The 25,664-nt window shown below is 36.2% G+C and overlaps 1 protein-coding gene across 2 annotated transcripts in view; it reads left to right on the top strand.

The window, feature by feature from the left end:
- The first annotated feature begins 489 nt into the window (after positions 1–489).
- The window catches only part of LOC141513389 (Fc receptor-like protein 2), a 36,236-nt gene continuing 11,061 nt past the window's right edge, over positions 490–25,664 (top strand). The window contains exons 1-8 of one of the 2 annotated variants that reach the window (XM_074223140.1): positions 490–587; positions 14,351–14,371; positions 15,520–15,756; positions 18,612–18,878; positions 19,209–19,493; positions 20,830–21,117; positions 21,863–22,141; positions 25,072–25,350. In XM_074223140.1, coding sequence (XP_074079241.1) covers positions 557–587; positions 14,351–14,371; positions 15,520–15,756; positions 18,612–18,878; positions 19,209–19,493; positions 20,830–21,117; positions 21,863–22,141; positions 25,072–25,350 — 1,687 coding nt within the window. In that variant the 5' untranslated portion in view covers positions 490–556. The remainder of the gene's footprint in view (positions 588–14,350; positions 14,372–15,519; positions 15,757–18,611; positions 18,879–19,208; positions 19,494–20,829; positions 21,118–21,862; positions 22,142–25,071; positions 25,351–25,664) is intronic. The other variant, XM_074223141.1, reaches the window with a different exon arrangement.

Below are 25,664 nucleotides of genomic sequence, written 5' to 3' on the forward strand. Positions count from 1 at the left end.
CAACTGAAAAAAAAAAATTTGCCTTTTATATTCCCCAATCCTCTGTTCTTGATCTTAATTGACTGGATAAGTGCTAAACTGTCCTTGTCATTTTGTGTGTTTAGAATTAGAAGGTTTGATTCGCCTAGGGAGGAAAGGAAGATTATGTATTAAAACTTTCACATAAGTGAAAATGAAGATCCCTCAAGGAATACAAATTATGTGAAATTTATATGAAATTTAACTGAACCCCAGTCAGGTACCAGAGAGAATTGGAACAATGTTTTTAAGAGAAAGTTCAAAGCTAAGAGAATATGACAAATAATAAGATAAAGAGATTGTGGAAATCAAATTGTTTTCTTTAAAAAAAAGTCAATCTTAAGAGATGAAATGCTAATTAGCATTCAAAGAAGATCCTTTACTTCCTGTTTTTTAACTGAGACAGAGATCTCCCTTCTTAGAAGCCACTTACAAACTCTTTACCCAGATTCACACATTTCTGGTTCAAGACTCAGAGGTGAATCTATTTGCTACTCAAAGAACATTTCTCTCCCAGTCTCCCTTGGACCTTGTCCTCATGCTCCTGTGGGTGTCATTGCTGGTAGTTGGTAAGTAAAATTTTCAAAGTGGGATCTGGGTTAAGACAGAAGCAAAGCCCTCTGCAAACTGAAAACTCTGAGTCAATTTCAGAGGTTGCCCTGAGCAGCCTGGTATAGTAGCAATGATAGTTTAAATTTCTCTTTTTTTTTCCTTATTCAAACAAGTTTACCAACTACCGGTTTTATATTATAGAGATTTTTGTTAGGAAAACTTTTCATCCCCCACTCTCCCTGTCTACCAGATAGAACTCTTCTGTTAAAAAAATAAAATTAAGCAACAAGTAATGAAAAACCAAATTTGGCAATATATTCAATATTCTGCCCTTGTTCTCCTCTGTACCTCACCATGAAGAGTGTAATATGCTTTATAATATACCCTTGAGGACAATTATTGGGGTTTTTTTTGTTTACTCAGGTCTCAGCTTCCTACTGGTAATATTTTCAACAAACTGTGTTTAGCATTTTTGGGTTCTGTTTATTTCATTCTGCATAAATTCATTCAAATTTTCCTATGTTACTCTAACAATAATAACATCTAACATTATTTTGCCCCTGGCATATACAGATATAGGGCATAAATTAAGCATATATAGGTAAGGTATTGTAGGGCAGGTAAGTCTGGAATACAGATAACTCATCTTCATGAGTGCCAAACTAACCTCAAGCACATCCTAGCTGTGTGATCTTAGACAAATGATTTAACTTTGCTGGTCTCAGTCCCCCCTCTGCAATTGAACTGGAGAAGGAAATGTCTAACCACTCCAAAGTCTTTGCCAAGAAAATCCCAAATGGGGTCATGAAAAGTCAGACTTAATTGAAATGACTGAACAACTCTTTATTTTTTTTTTAGGTTTTTGCAAGGCAAATAGGGTTAAGTAGCTTGCCCAAGGCCACACAGATAGGTAATTATTAAGTGTCTGAGATCAGATTTGAACCCAGACACTCCTGACTCCAGGGCCAGTGCTTTATCCACTGTGCTACCTAGCTGCCCCTGAACAACTCTTTATTCCAAGCACTCTGCTAAGCACTTTACAACTATTATTTCATTTGATTCTCACTACAACCCAAGGAGATAAGTGCTGTTATTATCTCTATTTTACAGTATAGGAAACTGAGGCAAACAGCAATCAAATAACTTGCCTAGGGTCATATAGTTAATAAGTATCAGAGTTCAGATTTGAACCCACATTTTCCTGATTCTGGGTCTAGTGCTTTATACATTGTTACCACCCTTTCTAAACTCATCTTCATCGGGTTTTTTTTGGCTAATGTTAAGTTTCAAATTGTCTCCCTCCTTCCCTCCCCACCCTACATTAGAGAAGATCACCATTCAGATATATAAAAATATACATACTCTATTTAACAGTTCTTTCTCTAGAGGTAGATAGCATCTTCCTTCATAATAAGTCCCTTTGTAGAAATTCATTATTTCATAATTAATCATAATATTCTATTACTTTCACATCTGGATCACAAACTGTAAGGGTCTCTCAGGGGCCACCTAGTTCTACCTCCTCATTTTATATAATATGCAGAAATAGAGGTCCACTGAAGTGACAAAGTCACAAAGGTAATAAGTATCAGATATGGAATTTAAACCCAAGAACTTTGACACCAGAGCTTATGATATTTCCACTATGCCATACTCCTTTACTCTATACTTCCTTAATCAATGGAAATTAGGGCAACTGGGTGGTGCAGTGGATAGAATACTGGTCCTGGAGTCAGGAGGACCTGAATTCAAATTTGACTTCAGACACTTATTAACTGTGTGAACCTAGGCTATTTACTTAACTCTGATTGACTCACATCCAGGGATATCTCTAGTCATCCTGATTTATATCTGGTCACTGAATCCAGATGCATCCAGAGAAGAAAATGGTGACTTAGCACAGCACCCCCCTCACTCAAATCCAATTCATGTGTCTCTCATGGCAGCACCTTCCTGATGTCATGATCTTCTTCAAGAATGAAAGACAAGGGCAACTAGGTAGCTCAGTGGATAGAGTACCAGCCCTGGAGTCAGGGGGACCTGAGTTCAAATCCAGCCTCAGACACTTAATTTTTACTTAGCAGTGTGGTCTTGGGCAAGTCACTTAATCCCATTGTCTTGCCAAAAGAAACAAAACCAAAGCAAAACAAAACAAAAAAATTAAGGACAAACATCAATGGACATTCACTTTGTTTCCCTTTCCTGACCAAGAAGATTTTGGAATATATTTAGGGTATTTATTTCTGTTTTTTTTTCTATCTTTTGAAAATATTCCTTTATCTGTATATCCTATCTAGGGAGAGTCCTATCTCTGATTTAGACAATGGGGTATTAACAATGGTGGGAGGAGAAGTAGTGGGAGGAGAATCTAACTGACAGAAGTCAATGCCCAGTCTTTTGAAGTAGTTAACTGTTATGTAGTGATTTATTTATTTAGTGATTTATTACTTGAATCACAATCACTATTTTTGACATAACTACTGACTTTTTTCTTCTATGAAGATTTTTACTTCCTCATTATCAGAGACATGGACCAATCATATTTTCCAAGTTTGTGTAGGAGTACATGTCAACTTTCTGATGTCTTTTTACTACTTGTCTATTGACATCCATCCTTGCCCTTCTCTTCTTGCCCTTCTTTTGAAGTAGTTAACTTATGGTAGTCCACAGCAGTGTGAGAATTGGCTTTTCGTGCCAGTCCCCCTGAGTCCAGCCTAGATTCTCAGTTCCTGGTCCAAGATGCACTGCAGCGCAGGATTCTGATCCAGATGAGAGAAACACCAGTGGCATAAGACTGAATCAATTCAGGGTGACTATTGTTTATACCAGTCTGGCCAGGATATTTTCCTGGGGAGTAGCAAATGTCTGTACATATCCAGAATTAGGATACATATATTCTGGATTGTACAGCTTAAGGACATAGGTGGACTGAGACTCCTGTGAGATGTAATGATGGTACCTGAATCCCTTGAAAAGATGCACAAATTAGGGGACTTGTTAAGGGAAACCGATTGTGAGTTAGTATGGACTTGCAAGGAAAGTGCGGAAATCGTCATTTGCAAGAGAAATAATTCAAAATACATCACTAGATATATTAGCTATTCTTAGGGCACAAAATCAGGTATTTATTTTGATCAATTTTTGGAACCAAGTATAAAAACTTAGCAGTGGAAGGAGGTACAGCAACTTTGGAAATGTACCTATTATCATGACAATTATATAGCTTATTTAGGAGGGCCCCTTGGCAGTAAGGATGTTGTAAACTGGGAAACTATATTCCTAGAAGATCAACCAGCACTAAAGGGGCATTATTGTATTTGTGGGACTACTGCCTACACCCATTTGACCAAAGGGTTGGTCAGGGAGTTGTTATCTAGACTTAAGGGCCTACTACCTGGGCATAGGATGGGAATTTGGACTATGGAAACCCCAATTTATATACTGATTAGATTCTACAGTGTATTGGAAAAAATTATCAATTAGACAGCTAGGGCCTTGACTTGCTGGCTGGCTAAACCATGTAAACAAATCTGTTGATAGAAGGAGTTTGTGGCAGATTGAATCTATCAAGATGGATGTCAATAGACAAGTAGTAAAAGACATCAGAAAGTTGACATGTACTCCTACACAAACTTGGAAAATATGATTGGTCCATGTCTCTGATAATGAGGAAGTAAAAATCTTCATAGAAGAAAAAAGTCAGTAGTTATGTCAAAAATAGTGATTGTGATTCAAGCAATAAATCACTAATAAGGTGTGGAACCCCAAACTCTTATTATAAAAGAAAAGGGGGAATTGTGAGGAAAATGTGGGTGTTTGGGTTCCACAAGAATGTGAAGGGAGGATTGATAGTTTACATTAGAAAGACTAGGGTCTGCCTATATTGTTGTCTACAGGCAGGTACTGAGTTAAGATAGAAGATTTAGCCTCCATTTGATCAAAAACTGATGAGAATGCCCCACCTGTTAAACTTAACCAAGAGTCTTGACTTCCTTTGTTCATGCTCAAGGAGATCTAGCTATTCTTGCTCATTAGTATAATGAGTAGGGCGGGGGAAATGCATAGGAACCAATAGATTAATTAGATTTGTAACCCCAGCCTATGATTGGCATGAAGGGACAAGAACAAAACCTTTCAAGCTGCATAAAAGACCTTCCATTTCTGGAATTTCTTGCCCTTCTCTTCTAACATGAGGGAGGTGTGCCATTTTTTTAAGATATCTTAATTAAAAAAAATTATCACAAAAAAGAAAATATTCCTTTAATGAAATTACTGGGTAAAAGAATTTAAACAAGGTAGTAACTATTTTAGTATCATTTCCAAACCGATGTCCACAATGGTTGGACAAAGTTACAGCTCCATCTAGAGGCAATGTAATCTTTTCTTCCAATTAACTATTCATTTTTGTTACATTTATTATTCTTAAGGATGAAATAAAATCTCCAATACTTTCATTATCTCCTTACTCTTTAAAAGTTAAAGCATGTTTCATTTTTGTAATTTTTACCGTTTATCATTTGCAATTCTTCTTTTGAGACTCTTTAGTCACCTATGTACCGGAAGTGTCTTGGTCTGCTATACTTCTGCCAATTAGCTAGACAGCTTTGAGATCAGACTATTATGAGTGATAGGTGATGCACATATATTCCTATCTGACATTTCTTATTATTAAATTTTATTTTATTTGTGCAAAATCTTTTAAATTGTTCAAGCTTTTCATTTCTGTTTGGTCAGTTCACACATAAAATATCTTGCTCACCCCCAGTTTGATGGAGTATTTTTTTTATATAATGACTTAAATTTTTCCTTTTGCTTAAAGTTCATAGCTTTAAAATATAATTTTGGGGATATAATTCAATTTTATTTCTTTTTGTAATATATTCTAAAATATTCCTTTTTATTGTGTGTTATTCAAATTGATTACTCTTGAAACTTCTTTTTCTGGTAGCCTATAAAATTTATTCTTAGTGTTGTATCTATTAAACTTGACTACAAAGTTTGTTGATGAATTAAAATTGAGATCTCTTTCTGTTAACACATTCTGGAAATTTTTTCAATTGTACTTTGTCATTTGCTTTCAGAATTTCTGGTAAATCTTCTTTATGAATTTCCTGATTATGGTATAAAAGTTTTTCTTTTTCATCATTTTCCCAAAAGCTTACAGTCTTTTGATTAGTTGTTTATATGCTGTCTTCAAAGAAAGTATTCTTTTGTACAATATTAAGATAGTCTTCCAGTTTGATGCCTTTTAGGATTTTCTTTCAATTCATTTTTCCCATACCTCTGAATTTTTGCATTCCATGCTGTCATTTTCCATTATTCTAAATTCTTCATTTTCTTGTTAAACTAATTGATTTCTTCCTTAAGAACTCTAATCTCATTTCTTATTCTTTGATTTTTTTTTACTTAATTCTTTGCTCTTCTGAGTCATTTTGGAGGTTACATTAATGACCAGTGAGATGGTTTTCAGTTATTTCTTGTATGTGATTAACAAGTGGAAGGCTCTTTGTTTCTCCTCTCCTCATTATTGCTTTTTACTATATCATTGGGCATTTTTCTTGTATATTTGAGATAATGAGGTAGGACTTAAGATCATGGTTATCTCTCACTTCACTTTCTACTCAAGATTCTTCAATACTAACATTTTGATAAAGTTAATGTTTCAATTAAATATAATTTGATAACTATTTTCTTTAAATATTAAAAATTAATTAAATAATAATCATTTCTATATACTTAACATGCAGAAAGGTGCTATAAGCATTATTATCAGGTTCTGGACAAGATGGAAGAGAGAAGCCAGACACTGTGCTAAATTCTCCTGGCTTTACCTCAGAATTAATATGAATCAAGCCACTTAACAGAATTCAAATCCACAAAATCCAAAAAGAGCAAAGGAGAAGAACATCTGCCAATAAGGTCTATCTCAGGGGTGAGCCAGGTACAGAGAGCAGAAAGCCTGCCTAGGGACAGTGAGGTGAGACCCAGGACTAACTTCAGAATAGCCTTGGAAGCTTTGGCTTTGTGAGCAGGCAGGAGAGTAGCACAATGGGTGGCAGAGCTCTAGCATGGTGACTAGACATCAATCTGGTCAGCTCCTCTGGCCAGGAAGACCAGGGCCACCTGCCCCATATTTTCAGCAGAGTTATCATATTTCCAAATGAGACCCTTGCCCCATCCCTGTGAAAGAAAACAACTCTTCCCAGAGCAAACACAATGGCAGCCTCCCCATCCTCCCCCTCCCCCCAGGCACAGGTGTAGGCAGCAGATCTCTCTTAGTGCTGAGTGAATAATAAATTTAACTAAATAGCCCAGGGGCCCAGCCCACATTGTCCAAGGATAATTCAGACCCTGCTGATTCTCCTACCCCCCCACACCAGGCCTACAGAATGGGCAACAAATCAAGTTTACAGACACTCCAGAAAAAGCATCTAGCGCCCTGTACTGACTGGCCCACTTGGAGATACTAAGCCCAGTGAGCAAAGCCTCTAGTGTTTTCAAAACCAAAGGTCTGTGAACCAGCCCCTCCCCACCCCCAACACAAGATCCTAGAAAAATGAAGAAAGGCCATAGAAAAGTGTGTGTGGGGGGGTATCCATTGAAAGCTACCTTGAAGATAGAGACCCTAACACAGAAAGAGCTAGAACTACTAAGGAGAATATGAACTGGTCTCCAGCCCAGAAAGACTTCTTAGAAGAGATCAGGAAAGAGTTTTAAAATCAACTAGAAAAATTGGGAAAAGAAAATCAAAAGAAAATTAACACCTTGGGCCAAAAATAAAATCCTTAGAAAATACAACTAGAAAAATGCAAAAAGAAAATAATTCTCCCAAAATCTCAATTGGGTAAATAGAAAACTCCTTTAAAAATAGAATTGACCAATTGGAAAAGGAGTTGAAAAAGGTAAGTGAAGAAAATTCTTCTCTTAAAAAAAGAATGGAGTCTGTGGAAATTAATGACTTCATGAGACAAAAAGAATCTGTTAAAACAAAAATTGAAAAATTAGAAGAAAATTACAATACATAATTGGCAAACCCACTGAACCTCAAGAATAGAACCAGAAAAGAAAACTTAAGAATCATTGGGCTTCCTGAAAACATTGAAGAGAAAAAAAAGCCTGGACTCTCAATATTACAAAATTTAGTGAAGGAAAATTGCCCAGATATCATTGAAATAGTAAAATAGTTATTGAAAGAATATACAATTCCCTGCTGAAAGGGATCCCCAAACTAAAATATCAAAGAATATTGTGTCCAATTTCAGAACTATCAGATAAAAGAGAAAATCCTGCAAGCAGCCAGAAAGAAGCAATTTAGATACCAAGTAGCCACAGTAAGGATTACACAGGACCTGGTTGAATCAACATTAAGGGATCAAAGGGTCTGAAATGTGATTATTCTGAAGAGCAAGGGAGCTTGGAATGCAGCCAAGAATTCACTAGTTGGAAAAACTGAATCTTTTCCTCCAGTGGAAAAGATGGATGTGAATGTCAAAATAGGAGACTTCCAACATTTCCTGATGAAAAGACCAGAGCTAAATAGAAAATCTGGATTTCAAACAGGAGACACAATAGACACATGAAAAGGTAAAAAAAAAAGGGATAAGGGAAAAAAACTTCTATGCAAAAAGATATAACTGGTTATATCCCCACCTGGAAGAAAGATTCTCATAACTGAAGAACTGTAACTCTATTAGAGAGAATAAATATATTTAGCCAGAAGTGATGGATATTCATAATTTATCAGTGACTGAACAATTGATTTAAAAACAATATCTCCTTTAAAAGGGGGGACAGTAAAGAGACAGGAGGATGGAGGTGAATGATTGGGGGTAAATCACAGTACATAAAGAAGTACAAATGACCTATTGCAAAAGAGGGGAAGACAGGAAGAAGTGAGAACCACTGAATTTCATGCTCATCAGATTTGGCATAAAGTTAACATACACACACTCAATTAAGTCAAGAAACTTAACTTTCAAGTATTCAAAGGGGAAGGGGAAGGAAAAGAGGAACTAAAAGAAGAAAGGGAAAGAAGAAGGGGCAAATGGAAGGGGAAAGAAAAGGTGGGGGGGTTGGATATAAGGGGATAAACACACTGAAGGTGGTGGTTTTCAGAAACAAAATACTAAGGAATATGGATAAAGTGATAAAAGGGGGGGAAAATACAAACAGAGGGAAGATAGCATGGAGGGCAATGAAGAGTTAGCAATTATAGCTTTGAATGTGAATGGGATAAACTCTCCCAGAAAGCATAAGTGAATAGCAGAGTGGATTAAAAACCAGAATTCTGCAATATGCTGCTTACAAGAAACTCATTTGAAACAGAGAGATACATAAAGAGTAAAGGTAAAAGGTTGGAGCAAAATATGTTTTGCTTCAGCTGAAGTGAAAAAGCAGGGGTAGCAATCTTTATCTCAGACAAAGCATCTGCAAAAATAGATCTCATTAAAAGAGATAAGGAAGGAAACTATACCCTCCTAGACAATGAAGAAATTTCAATACTAAATATGTATGCACCAAGTGGCATAGCATCCAAATTCATAGAGGAGAAGTTGAATCAGTTACAGGAAGACAAAGAGAGCAAAACTCTACTGGTGGAAGACCTCAACCTCTCACTCTGAGATTTAGATAAATCTAAACATAAAATAAACAAGAAGGAAGTTAAGGACATAAATAGAATGTTAGAAAGCCTAGATATGATAGACCTTTGGAGATAATTTAATGGAGATAGAAAAGAATATACATGTTTTGGCAGTACATGGCACTAATACAAAAATTGACCATGTACTAGGGCATGAAAACCTAATAATCAAGTGCAGAAAGGCAAAAATAGTGAATAAATCCTTCTAAAATTACAATGCAATAAAAATCACATGCAATAATGGGCCATGGACAGATAGATCCAAAATTAATTGTAAACTAAATAACCTCATTTTAAAGAATGAGTGCATTAAACAACAAATTATAGGAAGAATTAATGATTTCATCCTAGATAATGACAATAAATGAGACTACATACTGAAACTTATGGGATACAGCCAAGGCAGGTGTCAGGGGATATAGTGTATCTTTAAATGATTATATGAATAAATTAGAGAAAGAGGAAATCAATGAATTAAATATTCAACTAAAAAAATTAGAGAGCAAACAAATTAAAAACCTTCAATTAAATAACAAATTAGAAATTATAAAAATTAAAAGAGAAATTAGTAAAAATCAAAAGCAAGAAAACTATTGAACTAATAAATAAAACCAAGGGTTGATTTTATGAAAAAAACAATAAAATTTATAAACCTCTGGTTAATTTGATTTAAAAAAATAACAAAAGAAGAAAACCAAATTGCTGGTATCATGAATGAAAAAGGAGAACTCACCACCAATGAGGAGGAAATTAAAGTAATAATGCATAATTATTTTGCCCAACTGTATTCCAATAAATTTGATGAACTAAATGAAATGGATGAATATTTACCAAATCATAAGTTGCCCAAGTTAAATGAAGAGGAAATTAAATACCTAAATAACCCTATCTCAGAAAAAGAAATTCAACAAGCCATTACTACTCCCTAAGAAAAAATCCCCAGGGTCAAATGGATTCACAAGTGAATTCTAGCAAACATTTAAGGAACAATTGGTTCCAATTCTATATAAACTCTTTGGAAAAATAGATGAAGATGTAACTCTGCCTAACTCTTTCAATGACAATAATATAGTGCTGATACCTAAACCAGGAAGAGTCAAAACAGAGAAAGAAAATTATAGACCTATCTCTCTAATGAATGTAGATGCAAAAATCTTAAATAGAAGCTTAGCAAAGTGATTACAGCAAGTTATCACTATGACCAAGCAGGAATGCAGGGTTGTTTCAATATTAGGAAAATTCTCAGTATAATTGACTATATTAATAACAAACCTAACAAATCATGATTATCTCAATGGATGCTCAAAAAGCCTTTGACAAAATACAGCACCCATTCCTACTAAAAAAACACTAGAGAACATGGGAATAAATGATTTTTTCCTTAGAACGATAAGCAATATCTATCTGAAACCATCAACAAGCATTATATGCAATGAGGATAAGCTAGAGGCATCCCCAATAAGATAAGGGGTGAAGCAAGGATACCCTAATGGGCACTACTACTACCACTACTATTCAATATTGTGTTAGAATGCTAGCTTCAGCAATAAGTGAAGAAAAAGAAATTGAAGGAATTAGAATTGGGAAGAAAGAAAAAAACTCATTTTTTGCAGATGGCATGATGGTATATCTAGAGAATCCCAAAAAAAATCGTCTTAAAAATTACTAGAAACAATTAGCAACTTTAAGCAAAGTCGCAGGATAGAAAAAAACCCTCATAAATCCTCAGCAATTCTATATATTACTAGCAAGATAGTAGCAGCAAGAGTCAGAAAGAGAAATCCCATTCAAAGTAATTTCAGACAATATAAAATACTTTGGAGTCTACCTGCCAAGTCAGTCTCAAAAACTCTATGAAAAGAACTACAAAACACTTCGCACAAAAATAAAATCATATTTAAATAACTGAGCAAATATCAACTGCTCATGGATAGGTCAAGCTAATATAATAAAAATGACAACTCTATCTAAATTAAACTACCAATATCTAACACCTTATACTAAGATAAGATCAAAATGGGTATAGGATTTAGAAATAAAAGACAATACTATAAGGAAACTAGGAGATCTGTCAGATCTATGGAAAGGGAAGCAGTTTATGACCAAGGAAGAGATGGAGAACATCATTAAAGACACACTAGATAATTTTTATTACATTAAATTAAAAAGCTTTTGCACAGACAAAATCACTGAAACCAAGATTGGGAAATAATTTTTACAACTAGTATTTCTGACAAAGGACTCATTTATAAAATATATAAAAAACTGAGTCAAATTAAAAAAAAACAGCCATTCTCCAATTGACAAATAATTAAAGGATATGTAGAGAAAATTTACAGATAAGAAAATCAAAGGGATCCATAGTCATTACTTATTAGAGAAATGCAAATTAAAGCATCTCTGAGGTACTACCTCACACCTCTCAGACTGGCTAGAAAGGATAATGATCAATGTTGGAAGGGATGTGGGAAATCTGGGAAACTAAAACATTGTTGGTGGAGTTGTGAACTCATCTAACCTATCTGGAGAGCAATTTGGAATTATGCCCAAAGGGCAATAAAAATGTGCATACCCTTTGATCCAGCAATACCACTATTGGGTCTATACCCCGAAGAGATCATGAAAAAAGAGTAAAAACATCACTTAGACAAAAATATGCATAGCAGCTCTATTTGTGGTGGCAAAACATTGAAAACTGAGTGAATGTCCATCAATTGGTGAATGGCTGAACAAATTGTATATATATGTATATTATGAAACACTGTTGTTCTATTAGAAACCAGGAAGGATGGGAATTCAGAGAAACCTGGAAGGATTTACATAAACTGATGCTGAGTAAGATCAGTAGCACCAGAAGAACATTGTACACCCTAACAGCAACATGGAGTTGATGATCAACCTTAATGGATTTGCTCATTTCATCAGTGCAACAATCAGGGACAATTTTAGAGTATCTGCAATGGAGAATACCATCTGTATCCAAAGAAAGAATTGTGGAGTTTAAACAAAGACCAAAAACTATTACCTTTAACTTTTTTTAAAAAAAGTGATCTTATTATGTAATTTTTCTATCTCTTATATTTAATGTTTTCCTTTAGGATATGATTTTTCTCTCAACACATTCAATTTTGATCAATGTAAAAGCATGGAAACAATGTAAAGATTATCAGACTGACTTCTGGGGTAGGGGGAGGGAAGTGAGATTAGGGGGAAAATGTAAAATTCAATAAAAATAAAAAGAAGAAAAAAGAAGAAAAACTATTATTATTATTATCATCATCATCTTCAGGGTACTGAGCAGGAAGCTGAAGCTCAGACAAGTAAGTCACACATCTGATATATATCAGAGGCAGGATGTATACCCAGATGTTCTGACTTCATAAGTGAATCATTTCTTTCATTCTATTAAGTAGACATTCAGGGAGGTAAAATACTTTAATCCAGGAATATATTAGAGCCTGTTCAAATTGACTCCCTAGAAACAACTGTTGGATTTTTACTATGAGCATTTATACCTCAGAATTTTGTAAATCTTCCAAATCAGGGTTGACTTTTTTTTTTGCTTTAATGACCGTCTAGACTTAAGAAAGTAATGGAGGAAACATTAGAGAAACACATTAAACTTAAAGGTTTCTGGATAAGGTTTATTCACAGAGAGCCAATTGATGAACATTTATCAGAACATCCCTGCTTTCACCTCTCCTTTAAATTAAGGACCCATATAGTAATATACTATTGGTGAAGTTATCAGATGGTCCAACAATTTTAATTTTAAAATTTGGAATTATGCTAGAAAAATGACTAAACTGTTCATACCCTTCGCTACTGGGTATATACTCCAAGACTATCAAAGATATAAGTATCACACATGTCAAAATATTTACAATAAAATATTTTTGTGTTAGCCAAAAAAAAAGCCTGGAAACAGTTTAGATAAAGCCAATACCTTCAAAAATTCTGATAATATAATGCAATAGAATAGCATTATTTGCTGTAGAAATGGTATTTTATGTCTATTTTGTGGGTTTCTTTGGGGGGAGAGAGAAGGGGAGAAGGATATTCTAAGGATCTGATTGGTCCAAAAGACAAAGGCTTGAATGAATAGAGACTTCATTGCCACCTTAAGCATAACAGTTAAGCAAAAATGTTAACAGCTAATCAAAATATGATTATATCTGCCTTCTCTCAAAATTTCAAACCAGAAATGAATGAAAGTCAAATTTTTAGTCCACCTATGAAGGATAAGGGAATCTATTCCCTCCCTGCCACAGGGACAAAGATAATAAAAAGACAATAAAAAATTATTTCTTGATTAAAAGTATGAGAATTACCCAGTCTAGCTAGCCCAAGTCTGTATAGGCTAAGTGTCAAACTCCTAGTACAGGTATTCAATGCAATAAGATTGGAGGAAAACTATTTTTAATTTAGTTTGCAATAGTCAGAGAAGGATTTCTGGGTAAGACTGGACTTGAATGGTGGTAGAATGAGTGCAAATGACTTAGGTGAGCAAGAAGATGACAAACATTCTAGGAATGTCACCTGGAAATAGCCAGGGGACACCATGTACATACTACTGGAGGAGTACTCCCTCAGACTCCTAGTGTGACTCTGGATAAGTCACTTTGCACATTTCAGTCTCTATAAAATGGAGGTGATAATACCTCCTATCTCCAAGGGTGGTTGTGGTGATCAAACTAATTTATGTAAAGTGCTATGTAAAGAGACTATAAAATGTTATACAATGCTACCTCTGACAATTATGTTGAAATGAAGAAAATGATGATGATAAAGAAAAACTCTGTAAATAATAGTCTCATAATTAAAATGTGCAAGAAAAAGCACCAGCCTTGGAGTCAGGAGTACCTGGGTTCAAATCCAGTCTCAGACACTTAATAATTACCTAGCTGTGTGGCCTTGGGCAAGCCACTTAACCCCATTTGACTTGCAAAAGCCTAAAAAAAATGTGCAAGAAAGAACATCTTCCTCTTTCTCCTCCTTGTGCTTTTTTTCATTCTTGTCTTCTTTCTCTTCCTTTTTCTTCTTTCTCTTCTTTTTCTTTGCCAGAATAGGAGGTTTATTAAATAAAATAATTTGATAATTCCAACCCTGGATAATCTTTGTCTCTTACCTCTCTTGCAGCTTCAGCCTGTGGACAATCTGGTGAGTTACATTTTACTTTTCATGGTCTTGACACCCCTGTTCATTAACAAGTTCAGAATCACATAGCCAGAATCCATGACATTATTCATTTTCCTCAGATCAACATTTCCCAGGATGTTGAAACTATCTATTTTCCCCTCTGCTTTCAGATTTTAGACCTGAAACCTAAATCCAACTCTGCCACTAATAACATATTGGAGAAAGAGAGACAGAGACAGAGAGAACTTGGCACAGTGTCTGTCATATAGTAGACCTTATTGATGGATTGATTGTGTACATACATTTATATGTATTTATGTTTTATATCTCCACATACTCACATACACACACACACACACACACACACACACACACACACACACACACACACACACAAGTGTACCCATCCCCTAAAATACAATAGTTAAAGAATATAGTATCTGGAGTCAGAAAACCTGAATCCAAATCCCAGTTCTTGCCCACATCACAACTTTTGGGGTCTTTAGTTTCTTGATTTATGAAAAAGAGAGCTTGAAGTAGATGACTTCATTTCCAGCACTAATATTCTATGAATTTTTTTTTGGAAATGGTGGCATTTGAGCTCCCTTCCTAAGGAAAGTGGCCATACCCTTCTATAGTGGAGTCAGAGAACCTTCATTCAAATCTAATACTTAACACCCAAGTAACATTTGACAATCTATAAAGTGAGGGATTGGATAATTTCTGAGGTCTCTTCCTAATCATAACTTATGATGCTATGATATCTGGTGTAAAAATCTATTATTGTGAAGGAGATGAAAGAAAAGTGAGAGAAAATGTTGTTCTAGGAATGGTCAATTCCAAAAACAACTTATTCAGTCCTTTCCCTTCCTGAAGTCCTTCATAGCTCCTGTAGATGCCCTTTCTTAAGTGTTCTTTCATTGTTTGAAATACATTGAAAAACTTCTCCCAGTTAGTAAGCTGATATCTGAAATATGGGAGGCAACCTTTGAAAAATAGGCACATCTGAGGGACTGAAGTACTGGGAAATACATAGAGATTCCTTCTATGAGCCCAAAATACATTGACTTAAAGGGACAATCATCTTTCTGTAAAGCATATGCTAACTGCCACAGCTGTGGTTGTGAGTTCTTTCAACCTTATCCCTTTGTCCTTCTTCTCATCTGTAGCACTGAAGCCAATGATTTCCATCATACCTCCATGGACCACTCACTTCAAAGGGAAATCAGTGATTCTGACATGCAAAGGATTTCGATCCTATGTAACATGGAAAACACAGTGGTACTTCAACAACAAACTACTGAAGGAAAACCTAAGCCACATTAAGGTTGAAACTTCTGGAAAATACCAGTGCAGAACTGAGGATTCACCCCTCAGTAACCCTGTATCCTTGTCTTTTTTAAGTGGTAAGAGAGAAAGCTTAGTGCCCCCCCCAAAAAAAAGACATATGAGAAGGCTTTCCTCTACTCTTTTGCAAAAATTAGAGTTCATAGGTGTAAAATAATACTTATAACATCAAACTTTTTCAACATGCTGACTAGTTTTGAATTTGTTTTTTCCTTCCTCTTTTTAATTTTTTTAAATGTAGATAATGTATAAATAGCAAATACTGATAGAAATCTATTGATTTGGTCCCTGAAAATTGGTTTCAGTTCATCTAAGGACTCAGTTCCCTTATCTAAATCTTGTTCCAGACTGGGGACTACAATTTCCATGACCTGCAGGTTTTTAGCTTTGAATGTTAATGTTTCCTAGACTGGAAACCAGTGATCAGATAGAAATCTTAAAGACAATCTTAGAAAATCCCCATTTTTAGGACCAGTCATTGATCTATCTCCTTCTCCACTCTTAACTTTGGACTTCAGGATGTTCATTTTTACTTCCAGATGGGGTAAGATAATGGGAATAACATTCTGGTCCTCCACTATGTACATTAAAAGACAATTCCCCTAAATAAGATAATGGAATTTCATGGGACTCATTTCTTGATTAAGAGTATGAGAATTACACAGTTATATACTGCACTGTACCCTCAGTTCTCTGGCAATATCATCAAGTGAGACTTTTAGAATAGGATAGTTTTTCCTCCATTATCACAAGCTCAAATGATCACAGTGTATCCTCCAAGCATCCTCATTTTTCTTGGAAAGAAAAATATGTGTCTATTGCCATAATCTTCTTGCAACCATTTACAACCAGAGGAAGCTTGCAAAGTCTGGGGTAAAAACTATTGAGCCAGAGAGTCAAAAGATCATTCATTTGAACCCGGAGGAAACCTTAGTTCGGCCTAGTATCTTTATAAATAAGTAAATAGATATAGAGAAGAGTGACTTGCCTAAGGTGGGAGGGGGGGCAGGGGGGTGCTAGGATTTCATCCCAGTTTCATCATAACAGACAAATTTATCCTACAGGCCCCATTCCCTCTTGTTTGAAGGAGACACACTGATTCTAAAATGCCCAGAAAATGAAGGAACAGAATTTATTGAGGTGACATATAAGAATGGACCAACTCTTCCTAGTTTTAAACAAGACCCGGATTTCTCTGTCCCAAAAGATTTAGCTATAGATGGAATCCCAAAGACCATCTAATTGAACTGTTTCACTTTACAATTGAGGAAACAGGCACAAGGAATTTAAGTCACTATCCAAGGACAGACATTTTTGAAAGGCAGTGCCGGGATGTGAATGTATGTTCTCTGCCTCCAAATCAATGATCTTTTATTATTCTACTTCAGTTGTTGGCAATTGGTGTTTCAGTCAGTCAAATATCAATTAAGTACTTACTATGTGTAAGGCACCATATTAAGCAATGTGTCTCCTAATCTTCCAATCCCCCACCCTTTCATCACTAGTACCTGCCCTCTGAGATCACCTCCCATTTACCCAGCATACATAATGCGTGATCATTGTTGTTTCTATATATCCCTCCATTAGGATAAAAGATCCTTGAAGGTAGAAACTGTTTTTGCATTTCTTTGTGGGCACAATGCTGAGGAGAGTGACTAGAACATAGGAAGCAGTTGATAAAGTTAATAAAGGTTTGTTGATTTTGTGTATGTGTTTCTATATACATATATGTCAATATGTATGGATATGTGGACATATATGTATGCTTGCACTGTATGTGCATAACAGCTGAATGGAGCAGTGAAGGCCTAGAGGCAAGAAAACTTATCTTCCTGACTTCAAATTCAGCCTCAGACATGAACTAGCTTGTATGTTCCTAGGCAAGTCATTTAACCATGTTTGTCTCAGTTTCCTCCTCTGGCAAAGGAAATGCCAAATCTCTACCAAGAAAATTCCAAATGGGATGATAAAGAGTCAGACTTGACTAAACGACAACAAAGATTTTTGAATCTTTGTATGGCTTGAATTTGGATAGTGCTGTTCCCCCTTTTTTTCTTTAGCAGTGGTTTTTTTGTGTTTGTGTGTGTGTGTGTGTGTGTGTGTGTGTGTGTGCAGGCTGTGTATGGCTGTGTAGGAATATGTTCATGTGTGCACTTTGTGCCTCTGTGTGTATGTGTTTGTGTGTGTGCATGCATGCATGTGTGCATACGTGCATGTGTGAGAGAGAGAGAAACTAAGGTTCAGTTAAGTAGTCTTGGCATTTCCTAATAGATTGAGCTTTGATAGGACAGAGATTTCATAGAGAATTAAAAAAATAATTCCAGGATAAAAATGGAAGTGGACCTAAGTAGAGATAAGGGCAGGATTGAACTAGGTGTTGGTCCTTCAGTATGTTAGGATTTGGGTCATATATTTCCCTCTGAACTTTTGTTTTTCTTTCAGTATGATTAAGTAGAAGGAGCTCTAGAATTAAAGTATCTGTGTTCAAATACCATCTCCCACACTTTTAGTGTAACCTTCGACAAGTCAGAGCTAATTTAAGTTACATTTTCCTCATCTAAAAACTGAGGGGATTGAACTAGATGGTCTCTGGAACTTCCATCCATCTCCAGACCTTGGCACTTAGTTCCTATAGCTACAGACCTAGGTAGTCATCAGATTTTTAATCATTCCACAGATGGTTCTGCAGATGTTTGGAAGAGGACAGTCACAACAACCAGGAGAGGGAAGAAATATGAGTCTTATGGGATACATAAAAGGCATTAAAAACCTGAGACAATTGCAGAGTAATCCTTGGATCATTCTCAGAGGATCCACAAACCATTCTTTCCAGGAGATAAAAAAAATTAAAAGACCCAAGGGAGAGAAATCAGCGGAATGATAAATGACTAATGTCTCCTTCTATCTCATACAGATGAGCTCATTCTACAGACCCCATATCCTGCATTTGAAGGAGACTCACTGATTTTAAGATGCCTGGGAAAGAAGGAAACAGAATTTACTCAAGTCACTTATTATAAGAATGAGATAAATCTTAAAAGTTTTCAAAAATATTCAGATTTCTTTATTCCAAGAGCAAAATTAATTGATAGTGGCTGGTATTGCTGCAGCGCAAGAAGTTTAATGTACTCCTTTATTCCACGTGAAATAAAGTCAGAAAGAGAATCAATCCAAATCCAAGGTAAAGAATTTCAGTTCCATAGGGATGTATGGGAATAGAGTCTATGAGGGAGTGAGAGGGAGGGATTGACAGGGTGGTGGTAGGGGTAAATTTTCGATCTCATGGGTTGACCAAGAATTGGAATTCTGGGGCATTACAGGCTTGACTAAGGAGGGATTGGTTTAAGTGAGAGCTGAATGGAAGAAACTTAGAAGGAAAAATGTGACAAAAGAAAAATTATGTCCTTTGGTCTAACATTGGGTTTGCTATTTGTTGTATGAAAGCAAAGACTTGCTTCCCTAGGATCACTGAAGCTCAATTCCTGGGCATTCTTATCTTTTCTCTCTCTAGAGTTGTTTTCACCTCCCATCCTGAGAAGCACAACTTTTGAGCCTTTAGAGGGGACCCCCATGACTCTGCGCTGTGAGACTCAGTTACCTTCAGAGAAAGCAAATACCCAGCTACATTTCTCCTTCTTCAGAAATGACAGAATCATCTTGTCTAGCCAGAAAAGTGCCTCAGTACTCTATCTCACCAATGTCTGGAAGGAAGACTCTGGTTCTTATTTCTGTGAGGCAAAAGCAGTGACATCTGGGGTTTGGAAAAAGAGTTCTCCAGTTAGCATCAATGTGAGGAGTACGTAACACAGAGAGATCTAAAAGGTCCTGGATTAAGAAGAGGGAGACTGGGGTGGGGGGCAACTAGGTGGTGCAGTGGATAGAGCATTAGACTGGAGTCAGGAGGACCTGAGTTTAAATCCAGTCTCAGACACTTAATAATTACTTTGGCTGTGTGACCTTGGGCAAGTCACTTAACCCCACTGCCTTACCAAAAAAAAAAAAGAAGAGGGAGACTGGATATATAACATCATGCATTTTGATACTCATGCTACTTGCATTGATAATATTAAATAATAATAATAATAATAATAATAATAATAGCTAACATTTTTATTGTACCTGTATTAAGCACTTACACATATTATCTCAATTAATTCACCCAATGGGAGACAGGACTATTCTTATCCCCATTTTACAGATGAGGAAATTGAGGTAAAAAGAATTCAAGTGACTTACCAAGGTCACACAGCTAATATGTCTATGACTGGATTTGAACTCAAATCTTTCCAGACCCTGAACTCTACCCACTGATACTATTTAGCTGCCCCTGCACAACTCTGCTAGAGGGATTGAAACATTAGGAATGATGTGAAAATAGAGATTCTTTAAATGAAAGAGAGAGTTGTAAGCAGTATTTCTCCTCCTACCTCAAGGTCTCCAAGGTTTATGTTGCCCTATCACATAGTCAGTCATAAGGAGATGGAGTTTTGAGAACAGATGATCCTTGCTTGCATTTACTATTATTCTTCCACATTCCTTTAAAGTAGAATGAGTTGCTCATCAAGACTTCCAGGAAAATGCCCCAAAGCTGCCTAATAAGTAGTTTGCTTCTCTATTCCTGGAACTGGGAGAGAGGTCAGGAAGACCTGAGCCCCTGAAATAGGAACTTAAGCTAGATAAAGTTAAAAAGTTCATGGGTCAGAAATATAAATGCTCCTAGGTAAACAAAATTTCAGTGTCTTAGGATTTACAACTTTTAAGAGGTTCTAGAGATTATTCAAGCTAGCTCTCTCATTTCACAGATAAAGAAATTGAGAACCAGATGGGAGAAGGGACTTGCCCCAAACATATATAAATAGTAATTTAAGATTCCCACCCAGATACTATGATTTCAAATTCGATGATATTACATCCAAATCAGACTGTTTTTCCCCTTCAATTTTTTTAAACTATTGACCTATATCCTAAGATCAAAGTCTGCAATGGTGTGTTTTCATTAACTTGAACTCAACTATCATTTATTTTGCAATCACACAAGTAGCTACCATTAACCAAACCTTCCACAGTCAATCCAGACATGAAATCTCCAAGGATCAGTCAGGCTCCTTATATTTTATTTTATTTCCACCCAGGAATCCCTGTCTCTGGAATTCTTCTGGAGATCCAGCCCCCTGGAGGACAAGTGACAGAAGGGCAAGTTCTGATCCTCCTCTGTTCAGTAACTAGGGGCACAGGGGACATTACATTCACTTGGCACAAGGAGGGCACTGGAAAAATTCTGAAGAAGAAAATTCAGACGTCACTAGTGGCTGAGTTTAAAATATTGACTGTGATAGAAACTGATACTGGGAGATATTACTGTACAGCTGACAATACCAACAGTCAGCTATATAGTAAACTGGTGAGCATATCTGTGAAAAGTAAGTATTACATCATTAACTTCTGTTTCTTAATAGTAATACACCTTACTTCATGCTTGCATGTTTGTAATGTGCTTTCTTCACTGTATCTCTGTGACAAAGATTATTCTTATTTTACAGATTGTTTCTAAATCTCATTGTATAGCTGAGAAAATTTAGAGGAGTAGGGTAAATTATTGATGGTCCATAAGGGAAAAAAATGTTGGCACTGGGACTTGAAATCCAGATTCCCCAATGCCAAGGATAGGGTTCTTTCTGTTAATTATATAGTATGCTATTTATTCTCAACCAATGTGTTTTTAATACATTTATAGGGTTATCTTATGAGAGGAATTAGTAGTATATGGACTGATATCCAAAGATTTCAAAAAATCAGAACTTTTGGAGGGGAAAAACCCTTTATTTAATGGTGTCTTTACCTGTTAACAAATTGAAGTTCAGTGTGGAAAGACAGGAGATATGGAGTATAAAGGAATCATGGAAGCCCTTAAGGTAAAGGGATAGTAAGAAAAATAGTAGAATGAAGATTAATAAGGATATTGAACTGATGTCCTTATTCGAAATATTTGGAAATTCTCTTCTTAGATTTTAAAGAGAGGGTCTCTGAAAGAGTTAGATGCAAAGCAAAGAAGACTGAAATTAAGATTGATGAGAGGGTCTTTCCCTACCCTAGGAGTCTAGAGTCAGAGGGTCATGAATCATAGGAGCAGAAGCTCACCCTGACTCTTGTCCTTATCTCTCTTAGTTCCAGTGTCTCCTCCTCTCCTTACCTTCAACGTCCCTGAGACACAGATGTTTGTGGGAAAGGTTGTGGTGCTTCAATGTGATGTCCAAAGAGGATCAGCCCCAATCCTGTATCAGTTTTATCATGATGGTAAAATCATGAAGAATAGCTCAGCCCCTTTTGGAGGTGCAGCATTCTTCAATTTATCCCTGACCGAACAACATGCTGGAAATTATTTCTGCAAAGCTGACAATGGCATTTCTGTACAGTCCAGTAAGGTGCTGAGGGTCTCAGTTAAAGGTATGCTGGCTTCCCTGTGGGGTGTCATATTCAGATGGCCATCCCCAATTTGAACATCCTACCTATGGGGACCCAGGCTATCCTCTAGTGGGATGGTTTGGTATCATGGCAGGTCCCCTAGTTTATCTGCCCCTCCCTGAGGGATTGGAGCCTCAGTAACTGAGATCTTCCTCCTATTTCCTTTGGATTCCTTCATAGTAAGTCAGTGCAACAGTGCTGTCATTCTTGAGGTGGATCAGTTGTTTTCAATCATGCTATCTCTTCATGACTCAATCTGGGATTTTCATGGCAGAAATACTGCAATGGTTGCAATCTCCTCTTAATTTTGCAGCTGAGGAAACAAGGAAACATGTTCTGGTATGTAACAAGAATTACTTTATACAACAAGTGTGAACATTCCTCAGAATACAAAGAATGTCATTAGATGATTGTAGGTTTATGGGTCCATCATTAGATTCAAAATAATAACAATCACTCATTTATATGATACTTTGATGTTTTCAAAGAAGATTTAGTTTCTTCCCAACAATCCTATAAAGCATAAAGGACAAATATTATTTGTTCCATTGTAACAGATGAGGAAACTGAGCTTATAAAATTGTGACTTGTCAAGAATCATATAATTAATAAGCACTAGACTTGTGATTTCATCCACATCTGGGAATCAGCTAGTAAGTAGACAGTGAGGACGAAGGAATGGGAAAGCATGGAATTTAGAGTCAAATGGCCTAAGTACAAAACCTGGCTCAGTCATTTGCTACCTATATATCATTGGATAAGTCACTAAACTTCTCCAGGTCTCATTTTCTTCATTTGTAAAATGAAGAAACTGGACTAAATGCACTCAAAAGTACCTTACAGAATTAAATCTGATTCTAAAATCAGTTCTTTCCACTAAAAATCTTTCCTTGGCGAACCAGGAAAAGTCTCATGTTAGTTCCCCATGGAAATTTTTTTTTTCTTTCTGTCTTTTCAATCATATCCAACTGTTCAAGAGTCCATTTGGGTTTTCTTGGCCAATATACTGGAGTAGTTTACCATTTCCTTCTCCAGATTATTTTACAGATGAAGAAACTGAGGAAAGAGGAGTTAAGTAACCTGCCCAGCTTCACACAGTCTTTCTTAATGTCTGAGACATATTCACAATGTTCACAAACCACGTGACTTCTAAAGCATGCAAAAGTCTTCCATGTTTCTTTTTTTCTTTTAATTTTATTTTTTAATTTAAGGAAAAAATAAGGGTCACCATGACATACTAAAACAAAAAAGATAATTATGTATGAAAGTGTACATCTACTATGTACAACTTGCCATTCCTTTCAAATATTCAACAAAATTATTATGTAAATTTCTTTTATTTTCTTCTCTCCTCTTTCATTCATTTTTTTGTATTTTCTTCCCTCCTCCCCCGCCCTAAAAATGGCTGTCATTAGACACAAATGTGTATATATATGTATATATCTATATGTGTGTGTGTTTGTGTATATGTAAAATTATTCTTTATACATCAAGGAAGTGATGCCATGACATACAAAAGAATTTCAGCCTCACTTTATCCTCTGGAGCCCTCTCGGTTCAGGGGCTGGATAACTCTGGATGTTATCAGGGTTAAATGATTTACCCAAGGTCACACATCTAGTGTGTCACACAAACAAGTTGAACTCAGGTCCTCCTGACTTCAGGACTGGCCCTCTTCCCACTGTACCATCTTGTTACCTCCACAATGAATGGACCACTAGATCTGCAATCAAGAAGACTCATCTTCCTGAGTTCAAATCTAGTTTGAGATTCTTATTACCTGTGCTACCCTGGGAAATTCACTTAATCCTGCTTGCCTCAGTTTCCTCATATGTCAAATGAGCTGGAGAAGGAAATGGCAAACTTCTCCATGAAAACCTCAAATTGAGTTATGAAACATAAGGCATGATTAAAAATTACTAAATAACAGTGATATTAATAAAATAACAATTGAATAATTGGAATAGGAAGAGGGACAATAATGGAGAAAAGCTGCTCAGGGAAGAGAGAAGCCTAGAGATATATAGAATGACCTTCATGCCACAGTACAGTAAGATCTCAGAATAGGAATAGACTTCAGAGGTCATCCAGTTTAAACTCTGTTTATGAAAAAGAAACATGTTCAATATGTAACCATCTAGCCCCTAGCTTAAAGACCTTCAGAGACAAAGATCTCCCAGATTTGAAAAACATAAAGCATTACATTGATGTAAGATAGCCTTATCATGGAGCAGCCAGGTAGTACAGTGATAGAGCACCAACCCTGGAGTCAGGAAGACCTGAGTTCAAATTTGACCTCAGACACTGAATAATTGCCTAGTTGTGTGACCTTGGGCAAATCACCTAACCCCATTGCCTTAAATAAAGAAAATTTTTAAAAAGATAGTCTCATCAATGTGATACATGGAAATTTTTTCCAGTTCTTCATGGGTGGGTTTCGAAATCTAAATCAGCATCTTAGATAAAATAGGAACTAGGAATGCTAGATCAGGGAGTTAATAGAGTGCCGAGTGTGATGTCAGGAAAATGAGTTAAACTCTAGTCTCAGACACTAATAATGTGACGTTGAACTATTTGTTTAGTTTCCTCATCTGTAAAATGAGCTGGAGAAGGAAACTTTAGTTGTCAAGAAATCCTTAAATGATGTCAAGAAGAGTCTGAAACAACTGAAAAACCTGAGTTTTAGTGATTGTGTTTACTTTTCTCTTCTTTTTTTTCTTTTAAAAATATTCTTTGTTTTATATTAAATGGCTCTTTGGGAGGGGAGATATATTCAGGGAGAAGTTTTGGTAATGTAAAAACAAAAGATATTATTTTTCAAAAAAATTGTGGGCATATCCTTTAGATAAGTTCTTGAAATAAAGGGCTTATGTTCCAGAAGCTAAGAAAATGATTTTCATTTTCTCCTTCAGTTCCAGTGTCTCGTCCTCTCCTTACTATCACTGTACCCAAGCGTCAAGCCACTGCAGGGGACGTGGTGGAGCTTCAATGTGAAGCTGAGACAGGCACAACCCCAATTCTCTATAAGTTTTTTCTCCAGAGTACAATCCTGGGGAGTGCTTGGGTCCACTTAAGAGGAGCTGCATTTCTCAACCTCAATCTGACAGCTGAAGATTCTGGGATCTACTCTTGTGAGGCTGACAATGGCTTCAGTTCCCAAATTAGTGAAGGAGTAAAACTCTCTGTCACAGGTATATAAGGAAGAAAGGACCAGATAGATATCTTGATGATGAATATTTGAGCTCCTCCCAGGAGGTTGTGGCATTTCTCATGATATCAGATCATGCTTCATTATTTCTGAGGATAGGTCATCTAGGGATGTGGAAGGTTGAATCCTTGGGCATTAATGTTGTCCTGGGTGATGTCACTAGTTTAATGTTGGGGAAAAGATGACTGGTTGCATCTCTTCTCCCTAAGTCCCCAAGGTCCCTCTACCTCATTAGTTGATCACTTCACTAAAACTAGACAAATAAGCAAATACTTCTAAAGACAGTACAATTTTGGT

Source organism: Macrotis lagotis, chromosome 2 (assembly GCF_037893015.1).
Source record: "Macrotis lagotis isolate mMagLag1 chromosome 2, bilby.v1.9.chrom.fasta, whole genome shotgun sequence".
Taxonomy (NCBI): domain Eukaryota; kingdom Metazoa; phylum Chordata; class Mammalia; order Peramelemorphia; family Peramelidae; genus Macrotis; species Macrotis lagotis.